The sequence below is a fragment of the Dermacentor variabilis genome, chromosome 10 (assembly GCF_050947875.1).
Source record: "Dermacentor variabilis isolate Ectoservices chromosome 10, ASM5094787v1, whole genome shotgun sequence".
Lineage (NCBI taxonomy): Eukaryota > Metazoa > Arthropoda > Arachnida > Ixodida > Ixodidae > Dermacentor > Dermacentor variabilis.
This window is the reverse complement of record NC_134577.1, coordinates 90,350,998-90,369,364: the sequence shown is the minus strand read 5'-3', so window position 1 is coordinate 90,369,364 and position 18,367 is coordinate 90,350,998. Positions and strand designations below refer to the sequence as shown.

Genomic DNA, 18,367 nt, shown 5'->3' with positions numbered 1-18,367 from the left:
CGTCGCCAGGCGTTGACTCCAGATGATCGATGAGGGCTCGTAATGAAGGATCCTGGCGTTGCTCGTTGCCGATTTCAAGCAACTGGTACACAGAGAAAACGCATGCGATGGCGTCCGCATCAGCCGGTTCGTCGACGGTGTAGCGGGACAAACAATCGGCATCCTGGTGCAAGCGTCCCGTCTTATATATCACGGAGAAGGTATATTCTTGCAGCCGTAACGCCCAGCGAGCGAGGCGTCCCGTGGGGTCCTTGAGCGAGGATAGCCAGCAGAGCGCGTGGTGATCAGTGATAACACAAAAGGGGCGTCCGTATAAGTATGGACGAAACTTCGCAACAGCCCACACAAGAGCGAGGCACTCGCGCTCTGTGATTGAATAATTTCCCTCGGCGGGTGATAGACGTCGGCTGGCATAAGCTATAACGCGATCATGTCCACGCTGGCGTTGTGCTAACACTGCTCCTATGCCGTGACCACTGGCATCAATTCGAACTTCCGTTGAGGCAGACGGGTCAAAGTGGGCCAGAATTGGAGGCGTGGTAAGGAGAGTAGTGAGCTGCGAAAAAGATGCGGCATGGTCAGGTCTCCAAGAAAAATGGGGCGTCTTTCTTCAAGAGGTCGGTAAGGGGACGTGCGATGGTCGCAAAATCCTGCACAAAGCGTCGGAAATAAGAGCACCGCCCTACAAAACTACGAACGTCCTTGGTAGACTTCGGAACAGGAAGGTTCGTAACGGCGCGAATTTTGTCCGGATCAGGTCGCACGCCTCTGGCCTCCACGAGGTGTCCAAGGACGGTGATTTGGCGGCGTAGCGAAGTGACATTTTGACGAGTTCAGCTGGAGACCGGCGCGGCGAAGCACGTCAAGAATCGCTGAAAGACGGTCTAGATGCGCGTCAAATGTGCGCGAATAAACGATGACGTCGTCCAGATAGCACAAACAGGTGGACCACTTGAACCCCTGAAGCAAAGAGTCCATCATTCGTTTGAAGGTGGCGGGCGCGTTACAGAGACCGAAAGACATCACCTTCAACTGATAAAGGCCGTCAGGGGTAACAAATGCAGTCTTCTCTCGGTCCATGTCGTCGATGGATATCTGCCAGTAGCCGGAGCGTAAGTGATAGAAGAAAAATAGGTGGCACCGTACAGGCAGTCTAGAGCGTCATCAATACGTGGCAAAGGGCGCACGTCCTTTTTTGTGATTTTGTTCAGGTGGCGATAATCGACACAAGAACGCCACGTTCCATCCTTCTTTTTGACAAGTACGACGGGAGAAGCCCAGGGACTACAGGAAGGCTCGATAATGTCCTTTGAAAGCATCTTTTCGACTTCCTGTTGGATAACAGCTCGTTCGGACGCAGAAACACGATATGGACGTCGGCGAACAGGGTTCGCATCGCCAGTGTTTATGCGATGGGTCACGATGGACGTTTGACCTAAGGGTCGATTGTCAAAGTCGAAAATGTCGCGATAGCCTTCAAGAACGCGGCAAATAGCTTCAGCTTGAGCAGGTGTAAGGTCAGATGAAACCATCTTCTCAATGTCGACGTCAGCACCGTGCTATGACGTCACGGTATGGGCTGAGCTGTGACGATCTTCCACTGTGAATGGCTTGATCTCATCATCCTGGAGAGCGCTAATTATAGTCAATGAAATCCCCTGAGGCAGAACTTGGGTGGTTAGCGCGAAATTGACAAGGAGAAGGCAGGTGCGGCTGCCAGTAATTGTCAGCACACTGTGCGGCACGGTAACACCACGTGTAAGTGTAACTGCCGGAATTGGTGCGACCACGTAATTACCGTCAGGTACAGCTGGTGAGGACAACAAGTCGACGTGTGTCACAGAGTGAGGCGGTAGGCGAATAAAATCCATGCAGCTCAAACGGCTTGGAGGCGGGTGCACAGGGTCGGCAAGAAGAGGCAAGTCAAGGCGAAGCCGAACAGTCAATGAGGGCAGAATGATTGGCAAGGAAATCCAGACCGAGAATGAGTTAGTGAAGGCAATGCTTGATGACGGTGAAGATAACGACGGTGTGTCTCTCAGCAATGGTGAGTCGGGCAGAGCACATGGCAGCAATAGCGACAGTCCCTCCGTCGGCGACTTGTAATAATCTGTTCGGGGCGGGCGTCACAACTTTCTTGAGCCGACGGCGAAGAGCAGCACTCATAATGGACACGTGCGCCCCGGTGTCAATCAACGCGCAATCGTCGACGAGAACGTCCAAAACATTCTTGTTCGTGGGTAAAGTGAAGCGAGGATTTCGTGCCAATGTCGTCATTGCAGCTTCACCTCCAGAAGCTGCACTGTCTAGTTTTCCAGTCGGGGGTGCGGCGAGTAGGTCGGAGAAGGAGCACGGCGTGACGGGGGCGAACGAGATTGACGACGGGAGGGAGAAGGCGAGCGGGAGTAGCGGGGCCGTGTCAAAAGTGTCGGAGGGTCAGATGATGGAGCGGGCATAGAAGGGGCGAAAGAAAAGGACGCGCTAGAGGGGCGAAGGTGGTAATCAGGAAGATAGCGCATCGGAGAAGTCCAGCGGCTGCGGCAGTGGCGAGCGACATGTCCAATGCGTCGGCAGTTAAAACAGATCGGCTTGTAGTCCACGGTTCGCCATTCGGAGGGGTTGCGCTCTCCATAAGTGGAGTAAGAAGAGTGCGGTGGGGACGTGCGTGGAGACAAATGTTCCGAGCGTACGGAACGAATGGATTGCACGCCGACGATGGACAAGTCTTGACGGACGACGGCCTGGATCAAGGAGATTGTCTACGGAGGATGATCAGGTGACGGGAATGAAGGGGCCGCCGGTTGTGCCGCTTCGACCTCATGACGAATGATGCGGGTCAAGTTGTCACATCGCGACGGCTGGTGGAAGAGGTCGTCACAGGATGACGTAGCAGCTGTGTTGGGAAGTCGCGTGATGTGCTGGGATACCCGGCGGCTTTTAGCATGCTCGAGACGGCGGCACTCCTTGAGGATCGTATCGATGCTGGTGACGTTCGTAAACACCAGTAAATTGAAGGCATCGTCAGCAATGCCTTTGAGGACGTGATTAACCTTATCGTCCTCAGACATGGTCGGGTCACCCTTGGCACAAAGGGCCAACACATCGAGAATGTACAACACGTAGGACTCGGTCGACGTCTGCACACGTGTGGCAAGGGCTTTCTTGGAATTGACTTGTCGACCAAACGGATTGCCAAAAAGGTCGCGTAGCTTGTCTTTGAAGAGATCCCAGCTCGAGATCTCCTCTTCGTGAGTCTGGAACCATGTAAGTGGAGCTCCGTCGAGGTAGAAAAGAACGGTCGCAAGCATAATAGTCAGATCCCACCTGTGACTGGTGCTGACACGTTCGTATAGGCGGAGCCAGTCGTCAACATCAGGACTGCCGACTCCGTTGAAAACACCAGGATTCCGAGGGGGGGGGGAAACGGCGACGTAGGTCGGAGCTGCAGGCGGAGGCGGTTGCGTAGATGAAGTGCCGCCAGCAGGAGCCGAAGTTGCACTGTCGCCGTTGCGACCGCTGCGAAGCTCCATGACGGGTACGGGGAACGTCTACCTCCACCAAATTAATGTTACATGTAGCTGAAGCCCAATGCTATGTACAATTTATTTACAGGGAAGCTAACGGAAGGCTATAATGGCGACGCTGATGATGATGAAGCCTCAATCAATGGCACAAACCCACTATGGGGGATAGGCACCGAATCAGGTGGTAATATGATTAAATAAATAAAAGAATTTATTCAATCATATTACCACTATATCAAGCGGGGCCCACGTCTTCTTCCTCCTCAGTGCAGCCACACTGTGGCGGCTGTTCCGTAGCAATATGCAAAGGGAGAATCCTTCTAGCAACTGATTTCATTTGTGTTCTGATAGCATTGTATAAGTACCACACTTATGTTAGGACTACCGAGGAGCTGCGTGCACATGATGACCGGTGACGCGAGCAGCAACGTCAGTATGCACAACGGCGTCGTGCTCAGGCTAGGTAAGACCCAGTTGAAGGCTACGTCACATTGGTCTATCGGATAAGGTGATACCACAGCTTCGCTTGCCAACCACCTTCGCAGCGTGGATTGGAGCCCTTTTTCTTAGGTTGGCCTCTTCCCAATCAACAATGGATGCAGCCCAACGTTTCTTATCTTCACATGTGGGACTAGAAAAAAGCGAAGTGTTCTGCGCAACGCGGCCAATGACCAGCTCCTCAGAAATTTGACTGTCTAGACCACCTGTGGTTTCTCGCTAGCAGTCATAGGCGTAATCTCCATGAAGGAAGTCATGTTCAAGACTCAAAGGCAACACAAGCTAGTGGTGAGCGGTGAAAGAATGGGCATCTGTAAAAGTGAGGTCCGCAAAAGCGTTGACCGAAGCGTGCTAATTTGCCTGTCATGCCGGCACTGTTGAGCGCGCTCTACTCAGCATAGATCACGTCTGCATTAGCATGTTTGGGGCCCTATGGTAAGAATCATGTGTGTCTCATCATTCGGGTGCCGGTCATAAAAAATTTTGAAAAAACCAGGCCATCGACCGCATATGTGGGAATCCCTTATAAGCGAAGCTTTTTTTGTCTGTGTTTACTGATGTATTTTCACTTCTCCTGCTTCACATCTATGTAGAGCAACACTCTTCGCTCAGTGAACTATCTGTTCCTATTTTCTTCGCTTAACCTTTTCTTTTTCCAGAGTCGGCTGCTTTAGTTGCCCGCTTCATTGCCGATAATGCTTCACTTCTTGCTTCATGAACGGCAGCTTACCATTTTCTCGAAGGGGAAATTGTATAACCAGCATAAGGTCACTGTTTACCAATGGAGTCAAAATTTGGAGCATATGAGAAGTGACTGGAAAACCTAAAGGGCAGTCGATATGGTGTGGAACGAAAAATGACAATGGAAGTGTAAATTAAGGAGCCAGCTTGGTAGCTGATACTGTGGCTGAGATTAACGCGAAGTGGAGTCGGGCAAATCATTAATTCGTAGAGTAACATAATGTGCAAATCGCAGGAAAACACATTTGAGAGTGGCAGACAACAAAATGGAGTGATAGAACTAATAAATTTGGATGCGTAAGGTGGAGTCCGGCGGCGCAAGGGACTAGCGTAACTGAAGATTGTTGGGTGAGCTAGGCCTTCTTCCGGAAGTGGATAAGATTATGATGGTCGTGATGATGATGAAACCCCCTTAGAGCAGTGGTTGTAGGTTATAGCACATCATGACACTGCGAGGAACACGACTGGGTACGAACAAATTAAACTGCACACGTGGCCGTGATGATGATGAAACCCCCTTAGCTCATGAGTTGTTGGTTGTTATAGCACATCATGATACAGCGAGTAAAACGTCTGGGTACGAACAAATTAAATTGGACACGTGAAGCGAACTGGACACCCTAAAACCTTTCTATTGAGGGTCGATTTGAGGACTCCTTAGGTGGACTAGGTGCACTTTGGATATGGATAGTTAGGACGGATTCGTGTAGAAAGCGTTATGTGTGCAGTATCCACATTGTTCTCTGTCGCAGAATGCACAGTCCGCTCCGCGAGAGCGTCTCCCTCAAGAAGCACTGGTTCAGCACCGACGAAGCCAGCAGCAGCAGCAGCAGTTGCGGCGTTGGAGGAGGAGGAGGAGGAGGCGACGCGGGCGCCGCCACTGCAGTCACGCAGCCAATCGCCAGTCCGCAGCCCGGCTCACCAAGGCACGAGTGAGGTGGCGCCACCTGCTGCTCCATGCTGCGCGAACGTTCATAGTGTCGTTTCGTGGAACTGACGCCGTTCAGGCAACAGCCCAGACGTTCGTCGCCCACCAACCAAATGGACACTAGTCGAAAGATCGCTCCGGGTCGTACGACGCAACAAAGGACGACACCAAACGCTGGTGGCATATACCCAGGTCGTGGGTTCGATTTGCAATGTCTGCGCGGCGAGGATCTTATAGGAGACGGGGTAAAAAACTGTCGTGCGCAGAAATTTCAGCATGGACCAAAGTAGCCTAAGTGAATGCTGCATATATCTCGCTGTTGCTCCTTATCTGTCCGGAGCCGTAACCACGCATATCATTGTTGGAGGGAATCGTGGAAGCTGCCGTTGCGTCGGCCACGGGCACGACCTGCCTGCGACACTGGGACCTCCGCCGGGCTGCACGCGCCTGCCCGGTTGTGAGCGCTTTCCGGTGCGGATAATCGTCGAGGTTCAGTTTCTTTGGTGGAATTGAGTTACGTTCGAATCGCGCTACTTACGTGTGTCTGTTCGGTCTGTGTGCGTGCTTGTATATGTGGATGCACACGTGTCCGTGTAAAAGGGAGAAGGCGGGGATTTCGCGTGTACAAAAGCAATATTTTGATCAAAAATTTTGGGCAAAGCGTGCTTTTGGTAAGCAGCTTGACCCCGCCGTCCACCCGAATGTTTGAGAGAGCAGGTTAAAAGGACCGCGTTGGTATATGGCCGTCGAAGTATGCGCTTTTATTTGCGCTAAGACTGCCTGTCAATTGTTACGGCCTGGTACAAAAAAAAACCTAAATACAAAGCGTTGATGAGTGGGCCGAGTCTGCGTAGTTCGTGAAAATCAGAGCTTCTCCGAGGCAGGGCTGAGATGCAGGGACTGGAATATTCTGATGCTTGCGTGTGTAACGTGCACTCAGGTTTAACTATAGAGAGAGTGCGGTGAAAATGAGATGCGAATTGTTCAGTGGGCAACCATATGGCCTTGCAAGTGCAACTTTTTCTCGTCTCGGCCGAACACCTTTTAACTGCGGTGGACTGTAAGTGAAGACCTCACAGACTTTGACCTCCTTCTCCGTGTTTTCTGCTCGTTCGGAATATTCCCTGTCCTTCACATGGGAGCAAGAAACTAGTTCAGGCACTTTATCTAAGAACGCTGAAAGTACACACTGTATATATATTCCCAGCGCACTTTTTATGGCACCAATATCCACACCTAGCTGAAGTGGCCGATCGGGTTTGAGAAAGCTCTGTTTCAAGGCTTACACGTTTGGACTGGGATGTACAGATTTCATAGTGTCCATGTGTCTCTATGAGCAGATTGGAGAAGTCGTCTCTCAAGGACCTGACCGCCCCATCTGCAATGTCACCACGATAAATCTGTTTATCCCACAGTCCCTTGCAGCTCCTTCAGCTTCAAACCCCTTCTAAACATATCACGTGTAACGCAATAAGGGTAAGATGCGTGGCGCAGATTATGTTTGTTCACCGCACGGGTAATCTCAGAATGTTTGATACCGGTATCACACGTACACTTCTGATAGCGCTCGGGGCGGATGCGGATTGGATTTCTTGATCGCGACCAACAGCGGTCGCTGCTACTCGGTCCAACGATCCTGATCGAGTTATTATCGTCTGCTGGTCGCCGGCAACTCTCAGAACTGCATAATGTTTGGTTGCAAATTCAGATTTGCAAAATGTCACTATATTTGGACAATATTTCAATTTTACAGCTTACTATTGTTTATAAAAATGTTTTTAAATGTTCTTAAGTGTTTTTTTATTGAGCTTCCTTCACTTATTGGTTTTAGCGTTTTCAGAATACTGCGCTGGAGGGTGCATACAGCAACCTGCGATCGCGATCAAGAGGCCTTATCGTGATTCACGGATCGCGATTGTCCGGATCCGGATCCCGCAAGGTCGCGATCGCAAATGACCGTGTAGCAACACTCGATCCGGGTCAAGCCCAATCCGGATCGGCCCCGATCACGATAAGAAGTTTACGTGTGACACCGGTATTATGCAACTATATGTCTGTACCGGATGACTGAACACTCTGATTGTTTAATATTCGGCACACTAATAAACGGCAAGCCATCATACGCGCTTAGTTTCCGAACACTAACCGTATCTCGTTCAGTGTCAAAATTGGGTGCCCTGTAAATTTGCGGAATGCTGTTCTAAAAATAGTTGAATTCCGCCATATTGTGGGATCCCGCTAGCATGTCTACTCTGCTTGCCTCAGAGTTACGCTACCTATGAGTGGATCAATGGAGAAAAACGTGGCGGATTCCCACAGCATACCATAGCTTCTCGTTTTTTTTTTTTTGCGGACACATCAACTCAAAGCAAAAAAGAAAAATTCCTTTTTGTTGCTGACGGCATAAAGAGACTCAGCATATCAAAAGTGAGTAAGTCGTGCCGAACTTCGAAAGCCGCAAAACGCGAACTGCGTTATGACAGAACTTTATGTTCCTCACGTGATTTCGCCAAAAAAAGGCTATTGAGAGTCAGTTCATTGCGTAACCATTTAACTGTTTTTGCTGTCATGCGAAACGAACACAACTTTAGTTGGCATAAAGCTGATGACATGACTTTTCTGGAGAATTGGACGGCGAATTCATGCTCTGCGCACGTAAAACTAGTCGCACTGCGGCGCTTCATTTCTGCCAAGCTGGAGTCGGGGAAGGTGATCGTGTGCCAGTTTGGTGTCAGTGTTAGTCCGTGACGTTGGGAACGCATTTTTGTCGAAATTATCCGATCTATCGGCACGACTGCTGCTCCGTCTCTTGGAACACGCTGGCAACATGTTCGATGGGGTTGTTGGTGCGACTAGTCTCCGCACTGACGCATCGAATTGTTTTGATGTGCATGGTTCCGCGCTTGATGCGGATGCTCATTGTTCGACAGAGATCTTCGGTTGTGGCGGTTGCGAAACGTCGCTGTTGCACTTGGTTGTCTCCCGTGGCCTGTTTTCCGGAGTGATAGCGCACCTCGGTGATAGTCGTAGTGGAAGGATGGCGGCAGCCTTTGACAAGGGATTCGCTGACTTTCCACCATGTTGGTTCAAGAGAGAGAGAGAGAGAGATACAAATAGAAGAGAGGAACGGCAGGGAGGTTGACCAGATCAGACGAACGTCCAGTTTGCTACCCAGTACTGGGGACGAAAAGAGAGTGTTGATAGAGAGAGCGCAGTTTTGTGCACATTTGAAGGTTCACACCGAGTCTACACACGGTTGCCGATGCATGTCGACTTGAGGTGCTTATACAATGCTTTCATGGTTTTCTTTGCCTTCGACGCGTACGGCCATGGTCCAAGGATCTTCATTTCCGAAAACAGTCTAGAGTCCAGCTGGTTCAATGTTTTCCGGAGAACTTCACTCTCGGACGTCGTACTGGGGATGATGTGTTCAATCGTTTGAAAATACTCAAAAAGCTCTGCATCTTGCTCAAACCGAATGACAGGACGACGCCAACCCGAAAAGAAAATGTAAATTTCTTGCTGTTGTAATACGTGGGTGCGCGTTTGCGGTAATTCGACTTTCGGTGAGAACAGCTCTACAGGGCCGGTATTTTGTAGCGATGCCTTTTCCGATTCTATGCCTTTTCAGGCTTTTCGCGCTTGGCCACTGGTCAGAGCGACGGTCTGCCCACATTATCAACGCGATCAGGCGGCCGTGTGTGGTGGATGATAAGAATAGCATAGAATAATGCATAAGGCATCGCTACAAAATAGCGGCCCAGGTGACGCACCATGTTTTATCCATTTCGGCACGACCTTTACGCCAGCATTTACTTAGACGTGGCACTGTGTGACACCGCTTGTAACGCGTTTGCACGCTTAGCCAAGGCGTCAATTAGTGAGCCGACATGGCCAAGCTGGTTACGCATGCTGATTACGTCGGCCATAAACCATAGATAATCATGCAGGATGAACACGGAGGTGCTGTTTCCACGCCAGGCCTGGCAGTGCGAAAGTCGACTCGCTTGTTGCTCCACGAGCCCGAAAACTGTGCACCGTGGTGGCTGCGGTGTAGCACCGAGGCGCCCTTTCAGTTAGCTGTACTGTCCGCATTCCCTGAACGAAGAATCTTGCGCACAGCTTGTATCGGTAGCTGTACGCATGTCCTCCAAGATCACTGAGCACTACGCGATCTCGAACACCATGCTGAACGCTCACTTCTCTTCATTCTTCTTCATTTTCTTTTTGTAAACGGGAGACGCTGTAATCTGTGGATTTTCAAACTGTCTATCGGATGTTGCTCTGGATTTCGCGAGTGCAGTGGTAAAACGATGAAGAAGCGCTGTTGTGTTGCCGGCTGGATTCTCGCAATGTGCCCCTTTCGCCAGTGTGAACACTTGAGTGTATGCATTGTTATATTCGTGTGCTGCTCTAGTCCGTGTCCCTCTCTGGTTGTAATCGAACCATGCCACGGCACGCATCTCTGTTCTGTTAAAGCTTCGTTTTTTGTTGCTTATTTTGTTAACAAACCCGGGCTGTCCTAGTCAGCGTGCACCGCCTAAACAGCTTCTCGTACGCGCTGGCCCCTGTGAACGCGTGACAGCTTGACGGTTTTTACTGCCTACCCTTTCAGTCCCGCATCTGAGCGCGTGTTTAGTGAAGGCGTTGCCTGTCCCTTGTCTGCATGTCGTTGCTCAAGCACCGTTGTCCTTGGAGGATTCAACTTTGTGCTGCCTGTATTTCTTTCACGCCGACTGCAAAATCGAGTCGTTGTGCCCCGCGCAAGCTTGTTTCTGGAGTTTAGTTTTGGGTTCGTAAGAGCGTCGTTTCACAGGTAACTCAAAGCGACACAATCATGCGCAGACATTATGTATATACGTTATCTGTGCAGTGCCACCCCTACAAACTTAAAGACAGGCTGTGCTAACCAGCCTTTGCCGAAAGATTTTAGATCTTGTTCTTGAGTGTATCTTTGTTCCCCTTCGCGTATCATCCTTAGGGTTGACCGCGATCAAGTCTTTGTAGACACAAAGTCCGCGAAAGCTAGACTATCACCCCGGTGCCCTGTGAAGTCTTTCTCGATCCTAAGTGTCAAATTCTACAGTGAAAGACTGCTGTTCCCTCGAGCCAATCACTGAGGGTATCAGGCGTGTACAAGTAAGGTTTCAACAACGCTTAACCTCATGGGAACTTCATTACCGGCGCAATGGACACTTGACACGAATGCGCGTTTACGTATGGTTCACTGGCGACACCGTTCACGAGCGATGTTAAAGTGAAATGCGCCTAAAGAAACCAGTTTGGGCCCAACTCTCACTGTCTTACGACAGCGTGTTCCGGCGGTCGGAAATGGGAGTGGCACGACTTACGCTATATATGCTTAAAAATGGAAAAGAGGCGACGTGTCTTGTTGCGGCCACAGCTTATTGAGCAGCGGTTATTGAAATTCTTCGCACGTTCATTGCTTAATTCAGCATTGTGACTGCCGCTCCGCGTGACTATAATGCCACCTTATTTCGCGACCATTAACTGCGAGGTATATCGTCATGACCCATTGTGCTTCTGACAACGCTGTCGCTTTTAGAATCGAAAATTCCTGGGTCATTAAGCATCACTTCTTAGACAGCTACAAAACAGTGCCAAAATAGTAGGCTCAGACCAAACCAGTGTGTCACGCCTATCGACTCGAAAACGTGGACCACTATTTTTTACAGAAGCAGAAGCGGCTTCGTACGTTTTTAAATAACCTATGAAAATATTTGTATATCACGGACCATAAGAACTATGGCCCCTTAGCGCATATCCACATAAATATAAGGGGAGGAATGGACAAGGTGTGCGCTAGGACCATAAGAATGCGCTCACCTTGACCCTTCATTCCCTTATTTTTATGTCAATTTGCGATGAGTGGTTATAGTTCTTTTGGTACGTAATACAATGTGTAGCGACTAGCCCAGAAACGAGTATTACTCGGAAATATTTGTACAGACAAAAGAAAGAATATGTCGATGATGTGCCTAAAAATCTATACGAGCCTTGTTAGAGCATGAGACACCAGAAGACAGAAGCTATGACTTGGAATATATTGATCACCTTCTCTTGAGGTGAGCTCCATGAGGCTGAAACGTTCAACATGCAGCATCATTATGCGTGTATAACGTGACGACCATGCATATTTAGCTTATAGTGTGAGGAGTTTCTGACGTGGCTTTGACCGAGTCAAATCTTCATATCCACGTATATCCACACGTGTATTTCAGCATTCAAACACAAAGTACAAATGGTGAAGCACAAAGGAAAGGCCATAAAGGCTTGACAGGGTACAGGCCTTGTCAAGCCTTTATGGCCTTCAGGCTTCGCGAGGCACAGACAGGGTACATATGTCGGCGGGGTGTGCATTTTATTCTGCGCAGTGTCACTGTCATGATCGCCGAAATGTTCTGATTGACGTTGCTGATAAAAGTGGATAATGGGCTTATCGTGCTGAGTAAAGTGAATGCACCGACGCCGGGCAACGCGACCACGAAAATACGCCAAAAATAGGTCCCGTGCGGTTTCCGCCTGGGGCTCCCCAACTTGGTCAGCAGCAGCTGCTTACAGTGGGTAGGTATCGCTATTGCCTAATTAAGCCACGAAAGAGATGGGTTTTCGCCTAATTAGCTCCTTTGTGACAATGTCGCATTCTTAGCTATTCCAGCGCACCCTGCTAGCCTGTGGCGCGAGCCGAACACTTCTTGCTGCCAATGTTGTGCCGGGTTATCATATTCTAAAAGTGGTAGCACTCGCAGAGTTTCCTTTTACTTTTATCGAGTTAGGTAGCATCTGCCGGCCCTCGTCACAAAACAAATGGTCTGGAATGACTTGCATGGCGTCGCAACCCCGCCTTCGACACTTGCCCGGTCATTTGCGGTGTCTCATTCGCACCCCACGCCATTGCTACACGTGCTTCTTGTGTTTGGTTTGTCGAAAAGTGTGGGTGCGATAGGCCACCATACAGTTCTCGCGGACCACAGCGGGGGATCAATTGCCTTACCTTTGGGCCACAGAATAGCGAGGGATGCATGCCTGTATCGGAAAGTGCGGCGGCTTTATCTGGAAAGTTGATGCAACGTTTTGGTGTCTGCCGTAAACGGATGCACTTGGAATGTCGGGACACTGTGACGTTGCATGCGCCATATGTTGCAATGCGCTTGCACATATAACTGTTGTATTTCATTTGTGTTGTGGTTTGTGTTGACCTATAAGCGCAAGTGGCGAGAATGGAGGACAGCCAACTTGCCATTTTCCTTCCGCTGTTTAGTGCTTGCGCTATCCTTGCGTTTTTAGTCTGATAACATGACAAACTTCGCTCACGAGAAGAGCCAATTCTGCAGCGGAGGTTTCTGTGCGCGCTTGTACTTGTTTTCGATGAGAGAAAAAGACAAGAATACTCAGATCTGTGCAACACTATTTGTGGACGACTAATTCGGGCACTTGCGTTATGCCAAAGTTGTGGCATTGTTTACGCCGTTGTTAAATGGAAGTTACGCTCTGGTTATATTACGTTATTGTTGTGACCTGCTTTCGTTAATGTGCGTGCATGCTTTTTAAGCCGAACGTTTTACACTTGTTGAGTTTGATGTACAAAGTCTATTTCCCTTCCGTTCTTTAGCGGTGGTTTAGGAAGAGTCCCTTCGGCTCTCGGCACGTGTTTTTATTGCTCCGCGACTCCGGTGTCACGGTTGAACCCACGTGTTCCACATAGCGCCGTGCATTGCAAGAAGTCTCGTACGTTGTGACTTATGCCGGTGTCACACGACCACTTTCGAGCCCCATCTGGATCGAAATTCTCGACGGCGATTGGCTCCCTTCCGCAGATTGAGCAAGGAAGCCAATCACGACGGAGAAATTCGATCCTGAGTGGGCTCGATCGCGATGTGCGCGGTGTGACAAGAGGTTGACGCCTCACATATTGCTGCAAACTCTGCAGTTATTTGCGTGTGTTGTTGTCTACGCTGGTGACCGATTTTTTTTTCTTTTTTTAAAAAAGCTGTTCACGTGCACGCTAGTCACTCACGCGTTTTAATCACAAGACGGCAAAGCTCACCATGCCCCGACTGTATTTAGCATGTATACATATTACGCCCCGCACCATGGACTGCAGCTGCGTTTCCCCCTCAATGCTTTGGCTTTCTGACCATGGCGCAGTGAAGATTGTTTGTAAGGCCTGTTGTAGAGCCTGTACATAAAAGAAGAAGAAAAAATATCCACACTATTTCTTCTCGTTTGTTGTCATCATTGCTTCCCTTGTTTTCTTCAGCGGTGGCTTTTAGCAATTCTCATAAATATTACAGTAAAAAAGGTTTGAAATACCGACTAAACAGCCCCAGCTGCGCTGAGCAGCTCCGCTGCGATGTATTTCTTCGCATGGCATAGCAAGCCCAGTCACACAAGCGCAGGAATGTTTACGTATAGCCGTGCTCAAGACTGGTCCACACTTGAGCATCACTCTGCACTGCGGTTCGATTTATCGGTGACGTGGTGAATTCAACTTGTAGTTCTCCGTACCCTCGGATGCACGAGTCCGGAACAGCCCTTCCAAAGACGTGCACCTCAACAACGGAGCACACAGGAGGGATTGCGACCGCCGCAGATTCATGCGTGGATACTTCGGCTTGGACGTGAGCATGTGTATGCAGTGTGTGTACGCTTCAAGTACGCGGGATCTCGGAGGCGAGCATGGAGACAATTGACCACCACTAAGTTTTATTTTCCAATTGATATACGTATGTTGGTAGCCTCTTTGGCAGGAATGCTGCGTCAAACGCTTCGTCGGGGTCAAGGAGCCACTGGCAGGCGACGGAGCACAAGGAATCGGAAAATAATTTGCTGACTAAGCACCAGTTATATTGAACATCATCGATACCTTATATGGTTAAGACTTATATGGTTGAACCTCGTTTCTCCCCAATTATCGCGGGAGTGAAATAGTAAGGAAGGTGAGGTTGGAGATATAAAGAGGGGTATAAAGAAAGTAGTGGGAGCGCATTAAGAAGGGGAGGGAGGTGTAATCGTAGGAAAAGAAAAAAGATATCAAATGCGGATAGGGAAGTGGACCGTGACACGACGAGGAGTGGATAGTACGTCTATCAGTAATTGCAAGAGTATATCAGAATTCAATGCGAAAGCGGTGTAGTGGTGATGGCGTCTTTCCCCGAGGCGCAACAATGCCGTGTCCTGTAAAAACAGCGTCTAATTTTCTTCCACGCTGCAACCTCTGTTTCCTCCGCAACTGTCTGCGAACCAATAAGCGTTGTCAGCCCGAAAAGATGCGCACGAACGACGCGCGTCCTTGAGTCGCAGCGTGCGTTCACCCTCGATCAACGACCTTCCGGCCGACGGCCGGAGGTGTTTAGTCACGTGCAATTCTGTCACGGACGCGCATCGATGAGCAAGGCGCGCATAAACCCTCAGATGCCGTGCATCTGAACCGACATCTGTCGGTTATTTGTCTTTTCATTTGTAGATACTTTTTCCCCACAGTGTGCAGTGAGATAGTGCGTGAAGTCCTCCGCATACGATGAGCAAGCCGGCTTCACACAAAGAAAACAAACCCGACGCCGAAAGGCAGTCCACGCGCTCGAATTTGCAGACGCCAAGCATGTGCGAAAGAAGCTGCAAAAGGAATTGTCTCGTTGTTTCCCTGCCTTCGCTCATGCCAATCATTGACCCCCTTAGCTATCAAGTAATCAAACTCCTAGAGGGAAAAAAAAGCGTCTAGCAGTCTGTTCGCTCGATGTCGTTACGTTAAATACACGTTGCACCGTATTTAACCATTGCTATTAGGACGCCGTTGCCGAATGAGAACGCCTTCAAAAGGCAGCAGTGGGCCAGTAGGTAGGAAGCCCGGATCGTCGAGGGGGGAGGGGGGGGGGCGACGTGCGTGGTTCGATATCCACCGCCGGACAGCCATCGGTTTATAAGACGGGTATAAGTAACCCTCCGGCCAGGCATCCGGGTTTTCAGGGGTGCGTTGCTTAACGTGCACCTAAATCTAAGTACACGGGTGTTTTCGCATTTCGCCCCCATCGAAATGCGGCCGCCGTGGCCGCGAAAAGTGTACTGTCTTGTATCTGCACAAAAATGTGTAATTTTCTAAGACATTCAATTGTTATCATAGTGTAAATTTAGACGATTCATCATCATCATCAGCCTGGTTACGCCCACTGCAGGGCAAAGGCCTCTCCCATACTTCTCCAACAACCCCGGTCAGTACTAATTGTGGCCTTGTTGTCCCTGCAAACTTCTTAATCTCATCCGCCCACCTAACTTGCTGCCGCCTTCTGCTACGCTTCCCTTCCCTTGGAATCCAGTCCGTAACCCTTAATGACCATCGGTTATCTTCCCTCCTCATTACGTGTCCTGCCCATGCCCCATTTCCTTTTCTTGATTTCAACTAAGATATCATTAACTCGCGTTTGTTCCCTCACCCAATCTGCTCTTTTCTTATCCCTTAACGTTACACCTATCCTTCTTCTTTCCATAGATCGTTACGTTGTCCTCAATTTAAGTAGAACCCTTTTCGTAAGCCTCCAGGTTTCTGCCCCATACGTGAGTATTGGTAAGACACAGCTGTTATAATCTTTTCTCTTTAGGGATAATCGCAACCTGCTGTTCATGATCGGAGAATGCCTGCCAAACGCATCCCAGCCCATTCTTATTCTTCTGATTATTTCAGTCTCATGATCCGGATCCGCAGTCACTACCTGTCCTAAGTAGATGTATTCCCTTACCACTTCGAGTACGTCACTACCTATTGTAAACTGCTGTTCTCTTCCGAGACTGTTAAACATTACTTTAGTTTTCTGCAGAATAATTTTTAGGCCCACCCTTCGGCTTTGCCTCTCCAGGTCAGTGAGCACACATTGCAGTTGTTCCCCTGAGTTACTAAGCAAGGCAAAATCATCAGCGAATCGCAAGTTAGTAAGGTATTCTTCATTAACTCTTATCCCCAATTCTTCCCAATCGAGGTCTCTGAATACCTCCTGTAAACACGCTGTGAATAGCATTGGAGAGATCGTACCTGGCCTGATTGCCTGACGCCTTTCTTTATTGGGATTTTGTTGCTTCCTTTATGGAGGGGACTATGGTGGCTGTGGAGCCGCTATAGATATCTTCCAGTATTTTTACATACGGCTCTTCTACACCCTGATTCCGCAATGCCTCCATGACTGCTGAGCTTTCGACTGAATCAAACGCTTTCTCGTAATCAATGAAAGCTATATATAAAGGTTGGTTATATTCCGCACATTTTTCTATCACCTGATTGATAGTGTGAATATGGTCTATTGTTGAGTAGCCTTTAGAAGATTAGTAGCTTTATAAGCGATACGGAACCAACTGAAACCGAAAAATAAATGAAAATGATAAGAGAGTGCTCATAGGATACATAGGGCTCCATAGAAATTGCATGGGAAGATAAGAGTAGGTGTGGGCCAACTTGGATTTGGGGGCTTTCAAGTGAAATTTGGGGGTATGCTTCCGCACACTTATATAACTCGGCGGAGTTTCTGCATGGTTTTTGATATAAGAAAAACAGTGTGATACCCAAGGACTATATGCGCTTTTAAGCATATGTGTTTACCGTGGAAAAAAATACAGCGTCGGCTAACCTTAGAGTACTCATGAAACAAATCAGACTTGCATGGGATAAGATTTATGAAGAACGTAATATTTGACCTTTGAAAATTCCGTCGGAAACGCTGCTCATTCGATCAAAATTTACGATATTCTTTCTGTGTTTTTTCGCTAATATTTGTCCACGACGAATCGTTTTCCGGACGTATGATGTTTAATTTATGTAGGTATTTTTTGTCTCCTGTTTAATATGTAAGTTATTTTTCTTTCGCATGAACAATTTGAGCATTTGATTAAGCGCGATTTTGGCAAAAAGAAGCTGGAACCGGATACTGCACCCAGCATGCTCTAAGGTTTGCTGTCCGAGTCCGAATCCGAGCTTGGCTCGTATTGCCAATAACTCCACTTATGCTGAACGCACTGAAGTGCTTTTCGCGACAAAGTATTTCTGAAGCAGCCTACTTGCACTTCAAATGCCTTTCTCCACTTCGATCCAAAACACAGACAAGTTGACCGAGTCAAAAACGTGTCTTTTGTGCAAATCAACACCATTTTCACTGCGCTGGTGACTGGTGTCGCAGTTACACATTGCAGTACGTTTAGCACCCTTTTATGCTTCCGACTCTATTCATTTGCAACAATAGACAAGCTTTAGTTGAGTGCATAATAGCAGGATTGAAATGAACATGCACAGAATGCTAAATGACCCATAGTGCTAAACATGCACTCAATATTTCTCAGACTTAACTTTACCGTCCTTGCGCAGTTTACGTAAAACATGGCAGTGGTCCCTGGCCACCAGCTTCTAACTGAATTTGGCACTGCTTTTGTAGAACTCACTTCGTTCACAGCAAATAACTGTGTAAACGGCTTTCACTTATGTATCAGGCCGCTTTAACGACAGAGCATTATGGATAACCTTGTGGAGCTCTCGAGATCGCTTCTCGTTTCGAACGCATTGAAGCCTAACAAGAAAAACCTTTGAGGTGCCAGTGCCATCTATGGCCTATTCGATCGGAAGATCTCGGAGCTTATAGTAGGCAGCCTGTAGTGGTTGTACTGATTTTGCCACGGATTG

General features: G+C 48.7%; 1 protein-coding gene across 4 annotated transcripts in view; it reads left to right on the top strand.

The window, feature by feature from the left end:
• The window catches only part of LOC142560808 (rho GTPase-activating protein 29-like), a 250,426-nt gene extending 236,499 nt beyond the window's left edge, over positions 1-13,927 (top strand). For all 4 annotated transcript variants that reach the window (XM_075673171.1, XM_075673170.1, XM_075673169.1 and 1 more), the window contains one exon: positions 5,516-13,927. In XM_075673171.1, the coding sequence (XP_075529286.1) occupies positions 5,516-5,699 (184 nt within the window). In that variant the 3' untranslated portion in view covers positions 5,700-13,927. The remainder of the gene's footprint in view (positions 1-5,515) is intronic.
• Positions 13,928-18,367: the final 4,440 nt, after the last annotated feature.